The sequence below is a fragment of the Clupea harengus genome, chromosome 19 (genome assembly GCF_900700415.2).
Source record: "Clupea harengus chromosome 19, Ch_v2.0.2, whole genome shotgun sequence".
In the NCBI taxonomy this organism is placed as follows: domain Eukaryota; kingdom Metazoa; phylum Chordata; class Actinopteri; order Clupeiformes; family Clupeidae; genus Clupea; species Clupea harengus.
In genome coordinates, this window is record NC_045170.1 from 13,021,986 (window position 1) to 13,045,631 (window position 23,646).

The following is a 23,646-nucleotide window of genomic DNA, read 5'->3' on the forward strand; positions in this document are numbered from 1 at the left end:
AAATTAGATATTTGCCTTTATATCGTTTCAGTCGCCTACGATTGCGTGGATTAGACACTTCCGCAAATTGTCAGGTAATGGGAGTCACTGAGCGCGGGCGTGGTTTGATTGTAGCTAGTGCGCACCTAAGTGAATATTCACTCTTTTTGCCTGCAGCTCGAGTTACAGCGCACTCTTCCTCTGGAACTTGAAGGACTCGGACGCATAAATGGATTTCATTAACTTAAGACTACCCTTGCTCTTAGTGTCAGCACTTGGTGAGATATTTCTTAGATATGTGAAAAAGTGTGAAAATAACGTTTTTCCTGACATTTTGCTGGCCATTCTGTTACCTGCGTTAGATAGGCCTGCTTCTGTAGAGGGATCTTAATTGCTTCCCTAGTCTGTTGCTTATCACTTTTCTGTCGGTTTGGTTTCCCCCCGACGTTTTAATTTAAACGTAATTGTGTACATTGATAGGTAATAATTTGATTGGTACAAAAATCGTTTCCATTAATGTTGAATAATTGTATGTGTGCAGATTCTCGTTTAATATGTTTTGTGTGTGTGTGTGTGTGTTTTGCTAGTGTGCTGCTCAGCAAACCTGCTACCTAGTGACACGGTGAAAGGTGTATCGGGAAAGATGGTCAAGTTCAACACAACCTTAGATACTTCTCAAGGATACCTGACACTTAGCTGGAATTTCGTCGTCAAGGGTGAAGGGATAAATATCTTGACGGCCACACAAAAAACGGTAAAAATTGTCGATGCCTACAAGGACCGAGTCAAGGTGAATGAAACCACCGGCATGATGGAACTTGGACCTCTAACTGCCGCTGACAGCGGAAACTACCAGTTGACCGTTGTCACAATGGATGTAGTGACACTTACAGGAGATACGGACCTCGAAGTGCTGGGTGAGTGCACTCTGTCACACTGGACATTTAAAACAACTGTGATGACATCAAAACATTTTTATTTTTATTTTTATTCACTCTGTGTTGTTTTAGTAAGTTGTTATTTTGATGTTTAATTAGAATTATTATTATATTTACTACGTGGCGGAATAGTGTAGTAGAATGACTAAACTTGCTCTCAAAGCACTTGCCAATTGAGAGATTAGATTGAAGACTTGAGAACAGTGGCATAATTTGTAGCCACTAGGGGAGCAGTTTGTGATGTGAACGGTGGTCCATGGTTTTGAGTGAATGTTCTTTGGGCGTGGTTGTTAAATATAGGTTTCTATAGTTTCGGCATAGAATAGTGTAAAACAGTATGATATGAATGAATGACACAAAACATAGGATATGCGACAGATATATTCGAGTAATATATTGAGAAATTTAACATTTTTACATTCATCACATGCTTCAGGTTATGGAAGTGGCATATGCTTGTAATTATGACTTACAAAATACCAACACACACTGGATGAGTTCTCACCAGGGCACTAAACGTTTCCAGTGTAGGTGAACGCCTGTTCCAAGCAAATAAATGCTGCTCTTTCACATCAGTGTCAGTTTGGATAGTGGTGTTGAAACGCTGAGCTACCTCTACAATACCTTATCCATTAACATTTTGTCAACCTTGCTTTAACTTACCCTAATTCACACGATGAAACTGCCAAATTTAAGGGGGCAATTAGCATGGCTAAATAGTAGGCCTATGGTATATAGGAGATAGTGTGGTATTGTGTAGGGCCTTGTAGTATGTGTGGTAACCTTTAGTATAACACATGATTACGATGTGCAGTGCAGTGCAGCAAAGTTTACCTCAGCCTCTAAGCTCAGAGATCACCCTCTAGCTTTGGCTGCCACTTCTAGGCCAGTTACCAACATCCAGGTGTAGAGGGAAAGAAAAGCAACTGATATGAGGTCAGCCAAGATTCTTTCCAGGGCGTTGAGTGCACTTTCTTAGCCTTCAAACACCCCTCCTCTGCTGGAATGCAAGCACTTGCTGTGGTGTGTGTGTGTGTGTGTTTGTGTGTGTAATAGATCATGAGGGCTTGGTCTCCTAAAAGCCGAAATCAGTAATTGGCAATGGAAGACATTTTTAAATACTCTCCTTGGCTATGATGATTCTAACTGTAAAGGATGTGAAACCCAGGGCATAGTGGTGTTAGTAATTGTCAAATAAGTTTAGACAGTTCTAATATAATAGAAACCTGTTTCTACATTTTTCAGGATGTGATTTTGTTTGGCTTGTGGAGTGTTCCTCAGACTTGCTCTGTGGAGCTTCTGCTTATCTTTTTGACGCAAAATGGAGGTCCAGCAGCTGCTCCTCTCCTCCTCTGTTATTCACTGATCTTCCTCTTCTCCATCTTTCTGCATCCTTCCCCTGAAGCTTCAGCTCACCCACTCTCACTCATTTCCCTTTCCCTCGCCTCTCTCCCCACCTGGTGTTATCAATGCCCTCAGCCTCTTCCTCCTTCCTCTGCATCCCTCTGTCCATACACCCCTCTCACATCATTCTCTCCATCCTCTCCTCTTCGCAGTGCCGGTCGCTGACGTGACCATCACCGTTGACCCAATTGAGGCGGTTGAGACCAACAACTCAGTGGTGCTGACCTGCACGGCCAAAGGCTCCTTCCTGAAGTATACCTGGCTCAATGGCACGGTGCCGGTTGTGGCCGACGGCAAGAGGCTGGTCCTGAACCCGGCCGGCAACATTCTGAGTGTGAAGGATGTCCAGCGCTGGGACCTCGTGGGGCCGATCTACTGCCGCGCTGGCAACGACCTGGAGGTGGAGAGGAGCAGCGCCTTCAACATGACCGTCAGCTGTGAGTCCAAACATTGAGTGCACTCCATCTTTCTGATAATGACTTACCCACCTATCTTGATTTTCACCTCAAATGGAGGTGTTTGGAGCTGCCTGTCATGGGAAAGAAACAGTGCTTGCTTGCTTTGCATGTTTATTTTATTTTATGTCAATGTAGTATCCAGTGGTGGGTTGAAAACACTATCTGAAGTGTCAACATAAGCATCTTGACAGCAAATGCTGGATTTGTCAGGCTCTCCTTTGAATAGGCTAAAATACTGGGCACCTAGATTTGATTTAGATTTGATGATGGCACCATCATATGGTATATAAAACCTAGCTGTTCAGCAAAGACATTGATGTTGATTTATGATTTCCCATGACTTTTATTACTTTATAACAGTGCTATGTCAGGCTTGCGTAAATAAGCAGTAATCACTATTGTGAAAAGGACAAAAGGCCTGTATATGTAGCTAAAGTAGCCTATTAGCTAGGTTTATATGCTGCGTGTTTTTACCTGCATGACATCATTGATACCTGACCCACCCAACATTTACCTACTATAAAGCTCTCTCAGGAGAGTATTAGAGTAGTAGAGATTAGTACTGTATGCTTCCCCATGTGGTCTTTACCTGAGACAAATAGAAGGATCTCTGTTATTCAGGGTGTCTCTGTCTTACTGTTTCTCTGTTCCTCTCTCAGTGTTTCATTTCCTCTTGAGCTTTAGCACCATCTGTCTTGATTCTTTCTCTGCTCTCTACCTCACTCAGTTCCTATCCCTCCTGCTGGGTTAAGATTTACCTGAGAGGAGACAATGGGGGACACCTCTCTGCTTCAGTCTTCTTTCTCACAAACCCCATATTATGTTTAATTTGTCCGTAGCTGTTGCTGTGTTCCACACACAGCGTGAATGATGTTTATCCTTATGCAAACAGACCTGTGACTCAGACAGGTGACAGGAAGACCGTGTTTAGATAAGATCTCATTCATTCCCCAGCCCCTTGGTACACACAGTGGTGTAGCCGCAATCCCAGGGGAGAGAAGACCGAGGCATTGTTCTCGCAAAGCCTTTCTATGCATGTATTTTACATCCTCTAGAAGCTAATTTCACACCCCTGTATGTGTGTGTGTGTGTGTGTGTGTGTGTGTGTGTGTAGATGGCCCTGAAGACGTGGTCCTCGTGCAGACACCTGTGGCCGCGGTCTTCGGCAAGGGTGCCAACGCGAGTCTGTCCTGCTCGTCCACGTCCAGCCCGGCCGCCACCTACCAGTGGCTGCAGAACGGCGTGGTCATGAAGGATGCCACCTCCATGTCCATGAGCTTGGAAAACCTGAAGGAGAAGGACGGCGGCAACTACACCTGTCTGGCCTTCAATGCGAAGACCAAGCGCTACACAGCTTCCGACACTGTCATTTTCACTGTGATAGGTGAGTACTCAGGTGGTTTTCAGTCCTGTCCTGTCCTGCAAATCTTCTATCTATCCCTGCTCCAAGCACACCGGATTGAAATTAGTCTATTGAAAATGCCCCTGATTAGCTACATCAGGTGTTTTCAGCTGATCAAGAATGCCGCTGACAGGTTCTGCCTGGTTATGCAGATCCATGGGGGCTTTGGGGTGAGGATTGAGAACATTACTAGTAACACATGAGTAAAGTGTGGAGTAACTAACTCCACAAATATCTATTGTTTGTGTGCGGTTTGTTTTCTGTGCATAAAATGTTTGGTATGATGGTGGCATTATGTTCCTGTTTGAACCTGCATGGAGTACCGGGCTTCTCGAAACTGAACCACCAGATTCCTGACTGTGTGGTCATCATATTCTGGAGAAGAATTTGCAATCTGAATCTGTGTGGCTGAGGCTGCTGGGTAATGAGTCAGAGTTGGCCAACTAGGAGCATTGCAATCCTGAGGCCATGATAGCTGAAAAAGAAAATGCATTGTCAAATCAATGATCTCCTTTTAACAATGACTGTATTGGTTACACATTCTATGAAAGCAATCAATGAAGAGAACAGGTACTGGCTTTATGGCATGACTCATTTCTTCCTTTTACAGTGAAGAATCCAATTTGAACTGCATTTCATTTTATGGGAAACACCTCCCAGCTGTTTCTATTGTAAAATCTAAGGATTTCCCCCAACATGGTTGCCTGTAGTTGTCCAGTATCCTGCCATAAGCCTTTAACATGGCCACATCTGTCTGCTTGACTTAAGATGGCCTCTTGCAGAGCAAGCATGTAGAAACTGGTTTCACCACTATGTGCCCCCGGAGGGACTAGGAACGGCCCACGTCATATTGTTTGACTTTCTGTGAGTGCACACTGTGGCTTGAAGAAAAGCCTCTCTCACTATTAGTCACACCGCAACCATACCTAGATAGGTCACATCACAATTAATGCTGTGTGTATGAGAGTATGTGGTTTAGATTGTGAAGTGGGATGCAGTGAAGTAGCTGAACTTTATGCTTCTGACAAGTTATGGCAGTACACAAATTCACATGTCATACTTTCAGTGGGAGAGAAAGCAAGAGATAGAGAGAGAAATAAACTGATAGATAGCTAGATAGACAGAGAGAGAGAGAGAGAGAGAGAAAAAAAATTGTTACTTATCTCCTGTTTTGTTGCTGTTATCTCATGAATGTGTGGCGTTCTTCAATAGCATGTAGCTCCTGGTATTTTCGGTTGTTTACTCCGAAAGTCAACCCTTGATTTAAACACATGCTAACTATAAGGCACACAAGTTCTAAGATGTCAAGAAATGCGAGGTATGACAGAGAGGAATGTCAGAGGGGAATACTATGTGCCTTTCTAAAGACTGATGATGACATCGAGGAGTCTTTCACACCCTTGAAGAGAATGTGTGGAGGGGTTTTGTATTAAGACAAGTATAGTAGTCAATGAAGAACTTACGCCTAACGCTGAATTGAAAGGTTACCTCTTTGGAGTCCTTCCCAATAAACCTTAAAGATTCTCCCTGGCACCACTGAATGCTGTACTTTACAGATGAAGATAAAACAATCCAAAAAAGTTATCTTCCTGATACTTTACTGTATAGAGCAGAATGCTCATTTAAGTCTTTATTTAAATATACCTTATCAAATATTACACGTACTTGGAATTCAAATTAGGCATCAAGGAAGAAGATAAGTAACGTGTTATAACCAGTAAATGCACCTTTTTAGACATTCATAGAATTAATCACTTGCTTTTGGACATTTTTTACGAGGGAACCTCTAATGTGGGAGCAATTCAACTGTTATAAAGGTTCCGCAAGAAACCCTTCATCAACAACTAAAAGAGCATACTCTCTCTCTCTCTCTCTCTCTCTCTTTCTCTCTTTCTCTTTCTCTCTTCCTCTCCCCTTTCTGTTCCAAAGAGGCCATTAAGGGAACCAAGATCACCAGAGAGGGGCCTGACACCCCCATCGTCGCCAAGAAGAGCAACATCACTCTCACCTGCAAAGCAGAGGCCGGCATGGTCGCATCCAAGTCGTGGACGAAGGACGGCGTGGATCTAACCTCCACCGACCGGGTGGTCATCTCCAAGCAGAAGGACCAGCTGACCATCCCGCTGGTGCAGAGGGAGGACGCCGGCGTGTACAAGTGTGAGCTGAAGAATGCGGTCAACTCCGTTGCGGACATCTACAAGATGGTGGTGAACTGTGAGTGTGACACGCCCTCTGTCATTACACACAGGCTGATAAAATAACATTCACTCCAACATAGCACACACACACATGCGCACACACACACATGTTTTGATCACAGTTTCGATGATCAGTGTTTCTGTGTTCCATGTTTTGGCAAAGGTTTTCCTTTAAATAGAAAGGGGTGGGGGATTCAAACACTGATGACAAACTGATTAGGATTCTTCCCTGTGATGTCTGTGAGGACTTGAGAGCTCAGCATCAACTGAAACAAACACCTCTGTCTCCTCTGGTGAATGTCATCTCAGATGGTCCAGAAAATATGGTGGTAGAAGGGCAGTCAGAGGTTGAGATCCATGACCGCGTGGAGATCAAGTGCGGAGTACAGTCTTTTCCCGAGTCCACCTACACTTGGAAGCTCAACGCCACCAAGCTGGAGACCACCAAGCCGATAATCGTCATTGAGAACCCGAGGTTCCGTGACGGCGGCACCTACTCCTGCACTGCCCTGAACCCAATCACCAACGTCACGACCACCGCCACACACATACTCTACGTCAGAGGTGAGACATTCACAAGCGACGTGACTGAGCATAGTAAATGGAGAAAATGTGTGTGTGTGTGTGTGTGTATGTGTATAAACACTAAAATAATAATTTTTCTTTTCTTAACTGACTTTGCTTTAAATATGCAGGTGTGTGTGTGCCTGAGACAGGGAGGTCCTGAAATGTATTTGTGTGTCTTAGAGATGTGTGTTAAAACATTCAGAAGATGTATGTTCTAAAAACAAATGTTTACGTGTGTGTTTGTGTGTGCAGAGGAGGGAGCACTGGATGAAGGCTTGTCAGGTGGAGCCATAGCTGGCATCATCATCGGCGTGCTGATCGCTCTGGCCATTGTGATTGGTGTGGTTATGCACATGAGAAAGAAGAAAGAGTGAGTGTCTCTTCTTCTTACTTTTTCTCTCAATCCTGCTTGTGTGCCTTAGACCCTGTACACTTGATAGTTAACATGTGCTGCTGTGAGTTCAAGCCCAGTTTAAGCAACTGAGAGAGACAGAGTAAGCATGTCAGCCATTTTGTTTCACCATCCCTGCCCAAAATGTTTTTTGAATGACTGTTGAATCCCTAGATTGTGAATTGAGACATGCCTGTGCCCTACTGAAAAGGCCTCTTGTGTATATAATGCACACCCCCAAAACCTGAAGGCTCAGTTTGGCTTGCCTTAGAGGATGTGATGCAACGTCAACCACATCTTCTGAATGGATGCCAATCAGTTACGACAAAACAAGTCACCCTTTAGCAGATTAGCTGAGACACTCGAGGGCTTACTGTTGATAGAAACAAGTGAACTGTGACCAGGGATGCGATTGATATAACTTGATACTCCATAAGCTGATTTCTTCTCTTACTAACTCAACAGAGAGCTGATGATCTGGTAGATTTATACTGTATGTGCAGCAATGCGTAACAATGATTTATATGGTGTGCAGCAATTCTGCAATACTGCATGTACTGCATATTTGAATGGAATTTTAATGCAATGCAGACAATCTATTGGTTGGTTAATTGATTTTGTGTGTAACATGGATGAAACTGACTTAAGCCTGAAAGCAGTTTGACTACTTGTTTAGGCCATTGGTAACGTCTCTGATGAGGTAACATGTTGTAATCACTGGGATTCAATGCCATTTTTCAGCTCTTTTGTATAGTTTCACTATCACTTTTCTTGAGTCTTTGCAGTTCTCTCTTAACCTGTCCCTTTTCTCTCGTTCCTCTGCAACTGTCCACTCCTGTCCTCCCTTTTCCTCACCGCTCCTCTCCTCTTTCAGCAAACACTGGGTTGACAGAAACGTGTAGAGAGTAAGGGATTAGCCAGAGCGTGATAGTGACAGAGGTCAATCAAGGTTAGATGCACCTGGGCTTGTCTTTGTGACGCCGAGGAGCTGAGGAAAGCCCCGGAGGAACGTCCATCTGAGAGGCGACAGGTGCTGAGTGGCAGTCTGGGCTGTAGGCTTTTCGTCACTTTGCCAGACAGGCCTGTCAACAGCTCCGGCGGGGGGAACAGAGGTGGTGTCGGCGCCTGTTTGCGTTCAGGAAGAAGTTTCCAGATGAGGAGTTGTGTCGGTGGATTGACTGTTGACTCAGGAGGGGGAAGCCCTCTTGATGACTTGCTAAACAAGAAGGTAGCGGGGAGTGGGCATTTAGAGAAAGGCTTTGAAGCCACTCTGCTCGGTGGCGAATGAAGGAGGCGAGGTGGTGGACCGCCTCATGAGCAAACACTCAGGCGATAAGTATGTGTGTGTGCATAACAAGGCACTGCTGCTAGGTAAGCTTTCGACTTCCGAATGTGTGCTTGGCTTCAGGGAGAGAGTACATAAAGAGACTGAAGCCAAGACTGGTTCAGCGTGTCAGGGAAAACATGCAAACAAACGTGGTTAATTGTCTGCATTGCTAAAGTTAGTGCCGAGAGACAGAGAAAGAGAGAGAGAGAGATCAATTTCCCTGATAGCAAAACTTGCATGACTGGCAAGTTAGCTCAGAGAAACTCACAGGGATAGTCGGCAAACTTTTCACCCCTCCCTGCCGATCAACCATTGTGTTGTGTGAATCAGATTGGGAACCTCAAACAGTAAGGAACTGTTGTTCCTCAGGGCGTGAGAGTTCCACAGTTTTTTTTGTGACAAGGAAGAGTGGTAAGCCTTTTCATAACACTAAACACAATATATTGTTTTCAGTTGCGAGCGATAAACAGGCATCTAGAGACATAAAAGTTATGCACCGCTAAAATATTTAAACTAAATAATGCTCAACCTGTTGAGTAGGTCTCAAACATCTAGCTCAAGTTACAGTATCCCACTGCTTCCTGAAACCATCTGTTTGACCTCATTTGTCTGTTGAAATGTACCACAAGCTTCTATTTGTATTAGGTAGAATTATAATAAATCATGTCAGAAGAATTCTGGTAAGTGAATTTGGCAGGAGAAACTGTGCCAGGGGGTGCACTAGTATTCTTGTTACAGAATGCATCACCAGAGTGTGTAAAGCCGCAGATGGGTAGAAACAACACAGTTTGATGTTAGCAGAGTGTGCCGGACTCCGCGGTCTTGCGTTTGTGTACTCTGGGGTCTGGCTCCAGGGCTTTGTGGGATTTAGGGAAGCAGGCGCACGGGAGATTCCTGGGATGCTCCCTCTCCTTCCTCGGCTCTGACATGGCTGTGCCTGCTCAGATTAATGATTGTCACACACATTGTTGTTAAAAAAAAAAAACGCTGTCCGACCACATTCCTGCGCTCTCATACACACATGACCCAACAAAACTGTCACTAACCTCTACTATACCACAGACGTCTAGTTCTCTTTTTGTCCAAAGAGAAAAACAATCCCTCCTTTCTTACTTGTAAAAGTTCTCATTGTTACTCTCCTCTCTTTGACATTTTGACACTGGAACAAGCAGATGTGGTTCACTCCTGCGGCGAGTGGTGTTGACAGAGGTTATGTCATTCGTTCTGTCTCAACCTCTTATGGCGAGAAAAAAAATCAAAAGAGCAGTTGCAGCGGGACAAAAGAGAAGTTTCTGTCCTGCCTTTCCCCGTGTTCTTAGTCGTAGGTATCTCTTTCTGTCTGGGGAGGTGAGTGAAGACAGGGTGGGGGGATTGGGGAGAATGAATGGGAGGAATGTCAGTCATGTCCACACTTGCTTGCCCTCCGTCTCTCTCTCTTTTTGCTCCGTCTCTCTCTCGTTTTGCTCACTTCCCCCCTCGCCCCTTCGCTCCTTTCCACACACTCTCTTTCTTACTCTCTGTCTTTCTTTTGTTCGTCCTCTTTCTCTGTAGCCTAATCGCTCACTGTTCACTCTTTGTCCTTATCTTTGCATGACTTGGTGTTCTTTTTTTACTTCCCTCTGTCTCTCTCTCTCTCTCGCTCTCTGTTTCTGGTGTCATTGCTGAGAATTCTGTGACACTTGGTGATTATTTCTCCGTGATAATTAAATATCTGGCTTCAAGCCATCTCTTCTGATAGTACATGATGGTAGAGAGGGGGATCGTGTCTGTCTTACTATCTGTCTATGAAATACTGCACACCCTTCCTTCACATTTCTTTTTTTTTCCAGCTCCTTAATCTCTTCACGGTAAACTCTGACGAATTGACTGATGTCATTCAGTCTCACTCTCTGGCTCTGTCTCACTCTCACAGTGTACCTTCGCCCTGTCTGTCCCCTTGTGAGTCTGCCTCAGCGCATCGGTTTGTCTCTGTCTATCTCTTAACTGTCCTCACTTGTTCTCGCTTAATCTTCAATCTCACTTCATATTGAAGCTCAGGGGCTTCCACAAACAAGTGCAGAGATACTCCAAGTTACACAGGTTTTCATGGCTGTGTTTGTCCATGCCGGTGTTTATGGTTGCCTCAGTTGTTATCGTTGATTGTTATTTTCTTATCTCGGTCATGTCTGACTTACGAGATCATTATCTCAACACAGGCTCCAGTAATGAATGTCTCTAGCGGCCTCTATAGAGACATTTGTGGATACAGAATTATCATATTTCTGTAGAAACCTTCAGGCACTTTTTTCCAAGAAACCTGCAGTTGTAATGCCTCTGGCATGCATGCGTGTGTGCTGTGAGCAGCTGTAATTGTTGTTGTGAGTCACACTTGTCCTACCATTTCTGTGAAATGCTTATTATCCTCAAATTGTTTTGTTGTTTTCGTGCTATATACAAAGTGTGCTATATACAGTAGCTCTGTTTCACACGTCCTTACATGATGCTGCTGCAGCTAATGACTGCATGGACTGAATAGGGATATTACCAGATACCAGTGACACAGAAGAACTGCCTAAGCATTATCTCTCTCTTTTTCTCTCTCTACCAGGATCCCATCGCCATACTAAGCACCGAATGGAGGAGGGGAGGAGGAGGAGAGGGGGAGGTTGGTAAGTTTCTCTATAATAATTATTTTTTTCTGCGCGCAAGAAAGAAAAAAAAAACCCTGACCTAGTCTTATCCGCCACTCAAAGATTCCTACAGTATTTATCAGGACTGGCTCCTTTTTTTTGTGGGGAGAACATTCTCGTTGATGTTCAGGGATAGGATTGGGTCGGCAGATTCACAGTAGGGGGCTTGAGGAATATTCCACAGATTTTAGCTGCTTTCCTTTGGTCACAGTCAGCATTGATGTGTAGTGTATGTGGGTTGCTCACAGAAGCACGCTCCCGCCCTCAAAACCTCGGCGTGTGATAAGACTGTTGACTCAGGAAGAGGGAGGGGAGGCTCAAAGCAGAGATTAAACTGAAGCTACTGTTCACCGTGACCTTTCCCCCGCTGCTGTGCATACGAGGAGTTGGTGTGTGTGTATATGTATGTGTGTGTGCGTGTGTGAGCATGCATATGTGTGTGTGTGTGTGTGTGTGTGTGTGTGTGTGTGTGTGTGTGAGGTTCACAGAGTGCAGTTTATTTCGATTTTGGTTTCATTTCAGATTCTCGAAGGACCGTCATCCGCCACCGTGCTCATATTAGTCACAGAGTAGCGAGCTGAGCGGCCCTAGAAATGTCGCTGTCTCTTGCCCACATGTCATCTATTACTGGAGATGTTCCTCAGTGGGGTGGAGACATTTTGCAACATCACTATAATGTTAATCAACTGTCTGGAAAGTGTCAACATTTATAGCAAACAGAGATTCTTATCATTCACATCATGTGGTGCTATGTGTCAACAGGAGGTATGTTAGTTTTTTAATGTGTGACTAAAACGACTCCTCTCCTTTTTTCTCAGGGTCAGTAAAACACCCCAAAAATCAGCTGTCTTCATTTCTTCTCTTGCTGGGAATCCCACGGGGCAACTTCAAGAACTTGCTCGTTGGGGTCGTATATCACAGGTGCCCTGACTTCCATCCCAGCCATCCCAGCCCCAGGGCATGGCGTGTTCTTTCTCTTCCCCAAAAGAAAAACCTGCTGTCCCTCTCTCACACACCTGGTTCCAACCCCTGGCCCGTCTTGCTGGAGTCCCCACCCCCACTCTGTGCCTGACCCCACACTCACGCCCTCTCCTTGGATGAAAACGAACCGACCACCTCTCCACCCCCACCTGAGGGGTAAGAGATTCTGGAATTTGAAGACTGAATGAGATGGGGTGGTGAATGGGGAGGGGTCGGGCACTTCTCCTTATCTGTGGGTTTCTGCTCCAGCTCATTACCCCTCCTGCCCCAACCCAACTGACTCCTCTCTCCATTGTGTCCCCCGTTCTCCTAAACTACAGTGGACCACTCCCTTTTGTCCACCTTCTGAAACCTTAAACCCTCCTGTTACCCCCAACCCCCTTAAAAAAAAAGTGGATTGTCGTTCATGTTTGTTTTTTCTATTCTTTTCTTTTCTTTTCTTTTTTTGGAAGGGAGGACAACTCCTGAAGTAAACGAAACTTGGTCTGGAATGAACCTGTAGGCTCTAGCCTAAAAAGGTTGACGCTCTCTGAGATGAGCACATTCCTGACACAACCACGGCCTTCAGGGACAACTGAGGCTAATAAAGAAGGGACCAGATAGCCCAGAGAATGAAATGATAAAAAAAGTGTGAGAAAGCTGGCTTTGAAAAGTTCATGTGCTAAATGCTAGCATTAAGCTGTCCTGAGGCAGATGCACCTCACCCCCCAGGTATGAGCTTAGCTTGCTCTTGGTGGGGCCTGAGCACGTGTCTCTGTAAAGCGCAGTCATTGTTTGTGGTGCTGAAGAACATTGAGTTAAATTAAACAGAAAAGCATCAATATCACTTGCAGTATCGCCTCGTGTCTGTTTGATCCCCAAGGACAGTGCTTTGTTTTTAAAATTTAGTTTTTTTTTCTGCGGATGTCCTGGCAGGGTGTAGAATCTTAAGACCAACATGTCTCAGCAGGCTGTGTGTGTGTGTGTTTGTGTGTGTGTGTGTGTGTGTGTGTGTGTGTGTGTGTGTGTGTGTTTGTGTGTGTGTGTGTGTGTGTGTGTGTGTGTGTGTGTGTGTGTGTGTGTGTGTGTGTGTGTGTGTGTGTGTGTGTGTGTGTGTGTGTAGGTACAACAGATAGGGGGAGGGGGAAGCCTCAGGCTTTTGAAAGAAGATGAAGGTGAGAGATTTTTTGTGGTAGAATGGCATTCCTTTTGGAGGGAAACGTTAATTCTTTTTCCTAGGCGTTGCTTTTGCAGATTTGTTACGCTCGTACCGTCTGTTTGAATCACTTCTGACGTTGTATGGCAGGAGACCATACATTTCACACTTTTCAATCGAGTGAAGTGTGTTTGAAGTTTGCCAGCTTAAACACAACAAATTAGAGACCACTGCACAAAGACTATAACCAAATACATGCTTTAAACTATCTTTTCATTTTCTTAAGGGGGCGGGGGGAGGGTCCATAAATATACTGACGTGATGATTTTTGAAACAAATTTTAATGGCCCTTCTTCAGTCACTCCAGACTATAGAGGCCCCAAGATTTATTAGGTAGCGATGAATCCAAGTCAGACTGCTCACACATAGGGCATTCCAGGGTACGTGCCCTAACATAAACACCTACCCTTAGAATGAGCATATACGTGGGAGGAGGAGGGCTGTGCAAGGGGGATATAAATCATCATAGCATCTGTGTTCTTTGGAGGTCAATGTGTTTGTTGTGGCAGGGAAAGCACATCAGAAACGTCTGGTTTGAAAACCAGTAGTAGTAGTTTCAGTAGTGTAGGAACAGATGACTAATACCAATGCCTGTTTGCAGTGCTGTCTGTTACATGCACATCGAGCAATCCAAAAAGAAGTATTTGTGTATGACCTGAGGCTTTGTGATTTTGCCAATTGATAAATGGAACTTAAAAAAAATTCGTTCTACAACCTGTAATTGACAAAAAAAAAAAAAAATCGAGTGCAAAGAAGCGAAGAAGAGTTAAAATAAGTCGTTAAAATAAGTCGTTTTGATACAGACGTTGTTTAGCTAAAGATTTTCCAAACCCATGTACAGAACACAGTGTCTGCATCAGGGAAATATTATGTGTATTTGTGTACTAAGACATGGAGTCAGTATTTTCTCACATAGACAACATTTTCTTGAATTAGTGTCAGCCATGTCTTCATAAAAGTACCATTAATTGCAAATAAAGTACGTAATATACCATGTGTAAATATGACAAAAATATCGTTTTTTTTTTTTTTGTTTGTTTTTTTGTAAATTGTTTTGGGATCTCTTTTTAAATTTGAAATCTTGTGCATTCTTTTAGTTCGGATTATTCTCAGGTTGTTTACAGTATGGGTCTCCTGTTGTTGTTGTTCTCTCACTAGCTGAATGACTCTGCCTCACTAATTGCTGTTTATTTTATTTTAATTAGTCTTTTTGTTGTTTGCTTTGTTTTATTTTGGTTTGGGAGTCATGCTTGCTTAACTATTTATTGGCATCCATTCTTTTCCATGCAACTCAAGCCACTGGGCCAATCCGAAATGTGCCCCTCCTTTACATTTTCATTGGCTAACCTGGTGGTAGTTATTTTTTGAATTTTCCTTGTATTGAATTATCTTAGTTGCCACGCCTCTTTTGTTAGTCACTGAAGTGGTTGCCTTTGCTAAAAAGTGCTGTCATGAAACCATAAACACAGAAAGGGCTTGGGGCAATGGGGGTGGATCTGTGCATGTGTGTGTGTGTGCGCTGTGTGCGCCGTGTGTGTGTGTGTGTGTGTGCGTGCGTGTGAGAGAGAAAGAGAGAGAGAGAGAGTCGGCCTTTGTGTGCCTTTGAGTACAGATACAGGGACTAGTTAAAAAGTGGCACCCACCCCCATTTGTTTTCAGACTGTATGTCCCAACTCTCTCAAAAACCCTGTATTAGTCCCCTCTACCTAAGTTGTTTGGAAAAATCCAGTGTCTTTGAGTGTCTCCTGTGTCCTTTCTGGAGCTTCTCTAGTATCGTTGGGGCTTTCCCGCTCACTCTCATGCCCTGAGGTGACTCACATCCTCTCCCAACTCACCTTGTCACTCCCCTAGAGAAGGATTTTAGTTACAAAGGGTGGCCATAGTCTGACCCTTACTGTCAGTTGAACGGTTTAAAACTCACAGTAACACGCTCATAACAACACGCTCATGCTAGGCTGTCATCTCTAAGGTACCCAAAGAAAGCCGAACGCTCAACATGCATGTAAACACTTTGAATTGCTGAGGCTTTTTTCAACACAATCGAATGTCGAAAAACTTTAAACTTCCCTTGAGTAAATTGTTTTTTGTGTTGAGGAAGTTGTTCCAGTGAGTGTTCTGTCAACAGCACAATTGTTTAATGCTGAACTTGAATGTACGCATCATTTTAATAAATGAATATTTCAGAAATGCTTGTGACTTGAAATGTTTCTATTAAAATAGTAGTAGTTGAAGGAGGAGAAGTAGCAGTTGTTGTGTAGTGTGGGTGTGTGTGTGTGTGTTCTTGCGAGTGGTGACTCATGCACTTGGGATTATCTCGAGTTCAGTCTCACTGAAAACTGTAAGAAATTAGAAAAATGAGAAGTCGAGGTGTTCTGGCATGGAGTCACAAACCTGCCTTTCCACCACTGTCATTTAGCTCTACAAACCTGCAATTACTCTCAGCATGCCTTCGGTGGATGTGTGTGAGGCTGTGTGTGTATGTGTGTGTATGTGTGTGTATGTGTGTGTATGTGTGTTGCTGGTTTCTGTGTGTGGCGCTTTTGTGCTGCAGAGATTAAAATGGCAAGACTTGCAGCTACAAGTCCGGTTCAGAGAATTGTCCCTGAATGAAAATGTTAAAGGCGTGTTGAATCAGAGAAACATTTTTCCCTCAGTTACAAATTTTAATCCCCCTTTCCACCCATTCTTATTTTCCTTAACCTCATGTGACACTGCTGCTCTTGGCTGGTGGGGAGATCCTGCCAGGTTTACTCTGTTAAGTCCATCCTTGTGTGAAGTGTTCTAATGCATATTTACACAGCAACACAGTATTTTGCGACCTTAGCCACCACACATCTGCAACCTGAGCACTCACACCTACGGAGGCAGTTCAAGAATATGGCTGAGCCCTATCACTATGAGAGAAGAACGTGTGGTAATATTGTAGTTATTTTGTAATTATGTAGGTATTTGGGGACATAGGATGAAGAAAGTGAGTTATTGGAGCCAACCTGTGCCATGTTAGCCCTGTCAGAAGCACACAGAACAGGATCCCAAGGACTTCACTGAAGACACAAATATGAAAACAACATGGTGGTCCATTACCTTAAAGACAGGGTGTCTTATTTCCTCTGGCAGGGAGGGCTTTGCCATTCATGTTTTTCCACCTCTCCAGCAAATCATTGTGTAATTTCTAATTCCCTAATGTACTTCTAACTTAACCAGGACAGTTTTGATTTAATCAAATAATTTAATCAAGAACAGTACTGATCTCCAGTTCAGTTAGGTTGGTAGTTTTAGAGCAGGTAGAAAACAAAAATCCCAATGCAGCATTTCATGCGATGCCCTGGTTTAGAGGAAAGGCTTGCAACAATATATTTGAATCAATCTTTATGGTGACTGAAATGGTGTGTATGGTTCAGAGAATTCAAATGCATGCTGTTCTGACATGTAATGCAAAATCAAATAAGGCAAATAATCCACAGGTGTTTTGAGGAGAGGCTTGCAAAAGAGCAAAGGCTTGCAAAAGTTTAAAAAGGTTAACAAAATCTGTCAGCACAAATAATTTGGGTTTCCCCAGTGTTGCAAGGTAAATGTAAACAGGCCTTGATGGGGAAGTCGTGTTACCTGACAGTGGCAAGTGCATTAGCCTCAATACCTCACAAATCGTGAGGCTACTGTATCTTCACCTTCAGTATTTAATCTTTGAACTAGACGAATGCAAGTCGCCTGACGCCAGAAAATATGCACCGTCAAGACTTTGACTTCCATAATGTAATATAAACACTTCAAGCATGGACAATTTTACAAAACAAGTGGGCGTTGTCAAGAGAGGCGGTTTACGGGGATAAACGCTACATCAGCAGTTTCAGTTGCACTAAATTTTACTCGCAAACAAATGACTTTCGAAATCACAAATTTATAGGAGCATGCCAACAAGAGTGAGGAATTTGGCTCCATCATATTTATCGTCATTTCTGTTCTACTTAACTCTGACTTCATTCTAGTCTGCTTGGGTAGATGTGAGGCTGGAGGATACACAGTGAATCAATCAATCAATTCAACAGCGTCAGCTTTCCATTGTCAGTGTGTACACAGTGGTAGCAGCAAGACCTGTTTATCTCATTAATTATCACCACACGCTGCTCCTGCGACCTTAATGACAGCTTTTTCTGCGGTTATGTTTGCGCGTGGAATGTTTTGGGTGACAGCGTATCAGTAAGATTCTATGGTTGGGCCCCATGCCATGTTTGTGTCTGTGGTCATTCCGTGTAACCAAGAGGGGGAAACACAAACCAAGTGACTTCAAACGTATTCCATCACGTTTTTGTTGCCATAGCAAACTGAGAGACCGGGGCGTGGAGGAGGGCGCTTAGGTGTTGACATGGAGTTAAGAACAATGGCTCAAAGTCAGTCTATCGGATAGGGGTAGAACTATAACTGCACTTAATACATAATTAATGCTGTGTCTCAAATTTGTTGAAGGGAGCGTTCCTCCACTTCACTTAGCTAGGGGGTGGACTGGGCTGCTTAAACTACATTTTGAGTGATTTGCTTTCAGTATCATGGTATTATGTGTAACATCAGATTTTTCTTTAGCATGGCAGACTTGTGACATTGAAGAAACAGAGCACCAAGCACCAGGCACCAACTAATAAATGCTGACGTAAAAACAACACTTTGCTTGGCTTCTGCCCAACACCAGGTTAGAAAACAGCTAGGCAAGGCTGGCTGTGCTGGACTGACTACATTTCAGGAATGCATCATGGGAACCAACGGCTAGATATAAACTGTGTGTCTATTTGTATGAATGTATGTATGCATGTATGTATGTATGTATGTACTCATCTATGCACCTTGTATGTTTTTAGTCCTCTGTATAAGAGATATTTACGATATATATTTAACATGTGATACCTTACGGCCATTTTAATATTAATAAAACTGCCATGTCATAAGAGATTAGGTTTTTGCGGTTATGAAGAGTTGATGTATGAGCTTTTTGACAAAAAAAGTATGTTAATACACAACAGGTTATCCCACATCTATGTGACATATACTAAGCTGTCCTCATCTTAAGCTTCTCTTGAAAATATCAAAAGAAAATACCAAAATATAGATCATGCACAATACCTTTTATAGAATGGTTTTCCTATCCTTCAGACTAGTTTATTTTGGGCTAACCACGTTATGGAACTTGTGAGAAAGTGAAATTTTCCCCTTCTCACTGTGGCACGGAAAAGGGATGGTGCCCTTTGAGACTCACTCCCCCACCGCAATGGTTGGGTCCGGGCTTTCCCCACGACTGTGGTTGGCTCCAAGAGAAGCTAATTGGACTGATGAAGCCAAGGTGGCTGTGCCCTATTTAAAAGGTGCCTCATTTTCATGAGAGGAGGACTGGCTGAGAGACATTTTCAGAGAGGCAGTAAAGAGCACCAAAGAAGACTTGTTGAGGCAATAAGGTAAAACACTTCCCTGATGTGAGGAGAAGTGTTTTGGGTCTAGATGTGTGGACACCGTGTGCCTGGTTCTGTGTGCCTTGTCTTTGTGCCTTGTTTTTGTGCCTTGTCTGTGTGCCTTGTCTTTGTGCCGTGTGTTGTACTTTGTGTGTGTGTGTGTATGTATTTGCTATATAGCCAGTATATGTACAAGTAAGGTTAGTCTCTGTGCCTAGGTTTGTGGCCTGGCTTGGGCCGTACAGGTGCCTGTGATTGGGCCTAAGTAGGACAAGCAGGTGCCCAGGGTGCAGAGTACTGAAGTGCCTGTGAGTACGGCCGGTATGTTTGATTTGTTGTTTGTTTTATTTCATGGGCACATGTGTTGGGGTGCTAAAGAGCCCTAGTTAATAAATATATATATTTTTGTACGGAAACACCACCATCTTCTGCACTCTTCTTCCCCACTACACCACCAAGTCCAGTCGCCACAATCCCAAATAACATGGGGTGACCGGTCGGTCCCTCACAGAACTATATAAATTACTTCCAGTCTGTGAGGAAGTTGTAACAGTACTGTAGTGCACTCCTCTCTCAAATAGTCAGATATGACTTTTGACCCATAACACCTCTACAAGCCACATGATATCCTCGATTACCCTATCCCCGATTACGATTACCAAATTACCCAATCATCTTTCACAAGAACCGAGGAGGAGTCATGACTTTGTGGAAAATGTGTAATGTTTTTTTTTGGTAAGTTCACATCCATTTATCTGCAAATCTGCATCCATCCATTTCATGCAAATGTACTAACAATTGTGGCTTTGTATAAGTAATCTCAATAGGTTTGTGATTAACTGCTTAATATATCAGAGAGAGGAAAGTATCTCAACTGGCCAGTTGATAATGTTAACAATAATTATTTCCCTTCAGTCAAGAGATTCAGAGACACAAAAAAGTTGTATTCATCCAATGCAACTATGCTTTTTTGGGAATACTTAGAATAACGAAATCAAATTACAAAAATTGCAATTATCATTGACGTTTTGTAGAAGGTCACATTAAAATTATGTGTTTTTTACAACTGATTGATTAATGCCATTGATTATCCTGGGACATTTATGTTGCACTGGAAAATACCCGAGAATATGAGGTTGACCGCAGACATACACTCATGAAGCTGCCATTCCTTTTTCCTTAGCTTATACGACCAGACACTCTTTTATGAGTGTATGTATTTCTGTGAAATCAGTGTTCAGCAAAGAGTTCTTCCTCTTTTTTTTTCTTCCAGTAAAGCAGGCTGATGTCACTTAGCGTTGTCACTGCTGGCGTCATAGTAGCAGACAAACATGAACATTAATCCACATGTAAAGATTGTTAATCCAAGAAACTCCAAAACAACAAACACTGTCTACAGTGATAACCAAACAATGTACCCAAGGCCATCACTAAAATACATTTATTTTTGAAATACAGAGATAACCAGCATACAACACATCACATCAAGTGCTTGTGTTTGGTCAGATTTTTCTGTAAATCAGCTTACCAGCTGCCTGCTCCTAGTCTTGGATGGGGTAAGCGCCTCAACAGTCAGTGTATTTGTCAATTTATGCGTCACACTTCTTACTCCTACTCTTCCTAAGATATTAGGTCTTGAGAAATGGAGAAATTGACCGGCTCTCCCCCAGTCCACACTACATCATTGCTTCAGACGCGCTGATAGATAGTCAGTATTTCTGAAAACGTTGCATTTTTCACCTATTTGTCAGAGCTAAACTCTGGTTAAAGGACATTAAATATTTTGGAAATTGAGGAATATCACGTATTATTGAGAGACTAACTATGCTGACCTGCTATGAGTCCTCACAGTGCTACAAGCATGTGGTGCTTAATGCTAACATGCTGGCTTCATTCTCGCCTGTGAGATCTAGTATCTGCGGTCTGTTGCAGCATATGAGCTGACTTGGTGCTGTGTTCTTAGAGTAGAGGTTTATACGGCAGTGTGTGGGTAGTGGAGGTTTTGAGCACAGTGAACAGGACAGGACATGCTGCCAGCAATTACTCTGGAATGCACCTGCCAAAAGCATGCACACACACACACACACACACACACACACACAAACACACACACACTCTCTCACATACAAACCACATGACTGGAGAGTTCAAGAAATGCTAGAGAGAACTAGAGAAGAAATGTCTCATTTCTCTGTCTCCTTTACCTGTTCTGAAATGGTGTAATTTTGGCCGTGTTAAGGTGTGCGTGTGTGTTTGTGTGTGATGTTGGTGTGGAGTGGTCAAAAGACGGTAATCCATCTGCATGTTTATTTCTGCACTTGTGTGCTGTGTGTGGGGGACGGTGTAGGTATGTGTCTAAAATCTCCAACCAAATCACACTTAAACTACAGTTTGTACATTGAATACTTTATCTCATGTTCTTGAAGTTAAGTGTCCTTACCCCACCCCCAACACTTTTCAGACAAACATAAAAACTCAGATAGAACAGGTCAGGAACAGGAAGTGGGTGCATGTGGGCTGCTGGGGAAATTTGCTGTGGTTGCCTACTTACCCATGATACATGTATCGTCATGACTACATAACTGTCTTTGTCTCTGTGTGCCCTCCCACGACCCATACATACAACACACATACACATACATATGCACATACACAGACACAGACACAGACACAGACACATACATATTTTCTCTCTGTACAACTGAACATGATATTAAGACATACGCTTATGCAATCACAATATTCTGGCCTATTGTTTCCAAAGTTTTTTGTTAGAAAGTGTAGCCTAATCACAATGTTTCCTCCCTAACATTCCAACACCATGCCAAAAAAGGTCGGTGACACTGTTCCAAGACAATTTCTCTGTATCTTCGTTTTCCCTTCCTCTCCCCTTTCTGAGCCCACCTGCCTCCAAAGGGTAGGCAATGAGGGCTGGTTGGCAGGCATATTTCCACGGCACGCTCCATTGCCAATCGGCAAAGAGATATACAGATGTCTGTAGACAAAACAGCCATCAAGGGAGGTCTGCCTCCATGAAGGAACAGATTTTTTTTTTTTTTAAGTCATGACAGAGTATCCCCCAGTAGAGACAATTTGGCTCAGTTCCTCTGTTTAGTTGAACACATCTAATGGATTATGCTGCTGTTACAGAATTTCAGCAGATCCTAGATGTGAAATAAAAATTAAATGTGTGCTGGACTTGCTTTTCATTCTTGTCCTTTTCCAATATGTGTTAAAGAGGAAAACAGTGCATTACTTTTGTGATACCTTTGCAGTATTAATTTTACCTTGTAGATCATATATGGTGGCAGGAACCAATTCCTGAAGGATGACACATAATACATATGAATTTGGGAAAGTTAAAGTTGAAAAGCCTTAGCTTTGTAGAAACCAAGGCTAGCGTTAGTTCAGGTGACCACATTAGCCTGCCTACTGCATAGGTCATCAGCTGACACTAACCAGCACCAACCACAGTCGCTGAATACTACAATTCTTAAATAATCCGCTAAAATGGTCCATCAACAAATCCTGTGTGATAATTTGCTGTTCTCATGGCATGGTATAAATGTAAAGTTTAAACACGATCCTGTATGCAACACGATCATAAATGTTTCATTAAAGTTGGCATTTTTTATGATAATTAAAGCATATGAAGATCTTTTCTTGGTTAGACTAATCATTTGTTATCTTTCATGAACTGCTACATCTTATTTTAAATTGTAGGTTGACAGATATAAAGAAAGCATAGGAAGAAAGGGGAGGGGAATATTTCACCTCGGGCCATACCTCACACATTACGAGATCTTTACCTCCAAAAGGACACATCATGACTTGTAACCACAGGTAGAAGACCCATCTCTAAAAAGACTTTCACACAGGATGCTCTTGTGTGTCCTCCCTCCTCGTTCCTTATCTTGTCTGACAGCAGTTACTGAAATGAGACATCATTCATGACATCATTCATCACACTTCAAACGATTTTTCCGGGACACGAGCTGCAGGACCCAGGAACGAGGACAGAGGAAGCATGCAAATAATGATGTGGGATGTACCTACGGGCTGACATCCTCCATGATAAAATGTAACATCCCTCATATGTCACATCACTCTGGGTTCGCCACTGAAGACCTCGTGATGAGCTATTGCAATGCAGGCAGCAAAGCATAGGGGTCCAAACAGTATTGTGCTAAGTGAGCAGTTCCTGAGAGTAGCATACACTATTGACATAGTCACCTAATTTGCATGCTTCCAATTAAATGTCCTGATTATGTATAGTCTACCAAGTGTCATGGCGTTTTAGTGGTAAGACTCGAAGTCGTCAATGATTCCACTGTCATTTTAATAACCAAGATTTGTCTTCATATGTATTCATGGTTTATGATGGAGAAACATGCCTGTTGTTCTTGCCAGCTGCCCAGGTCTTCTCTGTAGCTGCACCCCGGGTCAGGAAAACTTAAATGTAATCACTGCTTTACTGCAACATCTTTCCAAACATACTGTTGAAATCCATTCTGTTGAAAGTTTTCACCATATCAGTGCCTACTGAACTGCTTGCTAGCTGTAGACAATCTCCATACTGCCCTTAAATGCAGTTTCACTTCTCTTCCTCTTCAAACAAGGCGGTCAGTAGCCTTTTTCATGTTCTATTATGTACCTTCTTTACACATACTTTAAGCATAGAAATGACAGCATGCATTCATGA

At 43.1% G+C, this 23,646-nt stretch overlaps 1 protein-coding gene across 2 annotated transcripts; it reads left to right on the forward strand.

The window, feature by feature from the left end:
- The first annotated feature begins 122 nt into the window (after window positions 1-122).
- Window positions 123-13,318, forward strand: si:ch211-264f5.6 (carcinoembryonic antigen-related cell adhesion molecule 20). 2 transcript variants are annotated; one of them, XM_012818199.2, is made up of 9 exons: window positions 123-257; window positions 567-896; window positions 2,474-2,758; window positions 3,894-4,163; window positions 6,111-6,395; window positions 6,689-6,943; window positions 7,199-7,316; window positions 11,252-11,312; window positions 12,152-13,318. In XM_012818199.2, exons 1-8 carry the CDS (start codon window positions 209-211, stop codon window positions 11,268-11,270), a joined length of 1,611 nt encoding a protein of 536 aa, XP_012673653.2. In that variant the 5' UTR covers window positions 123-208; the 3' UTR covers window positions 11,271-11,312; window positions 12,152-13,318. The 2 variants fall into 2 exon arrangements, with proteins under 2 accessions (XP_012673653.2, XP_031442227.1); XM_031586367.1 differs by having other exon boundaries at window positions 11,252-11,308.
- Window positions 13,319-23,646: the final 10,328 nt, after the last annotated feature.

Bases quoted from the DNA above. Each gene is read 5' to 3' on its own strand.
- si:ch211-264f5.6 (XM_012818199.2), top strand. From the start codon at position 209: ATGGATTTCATTAACTTAAGACTACCCTTGCTCTTAGTGTCAGCACTT. The intron at 258-566 runs GTGAGATATTTC...GTGTTTTGCTAG, and splicing joins GCTCTTAGTGTCAGCACTTG to TGTGCTGCTCAGCAAACCTG. The intron at 6,396-6,688 runs GTGAGTGTGACA...ATGTCATCTCAG, and splicing joins CTACAAGATGGTGGTGAACT to ATGGTCCAGAAAATATGGTG.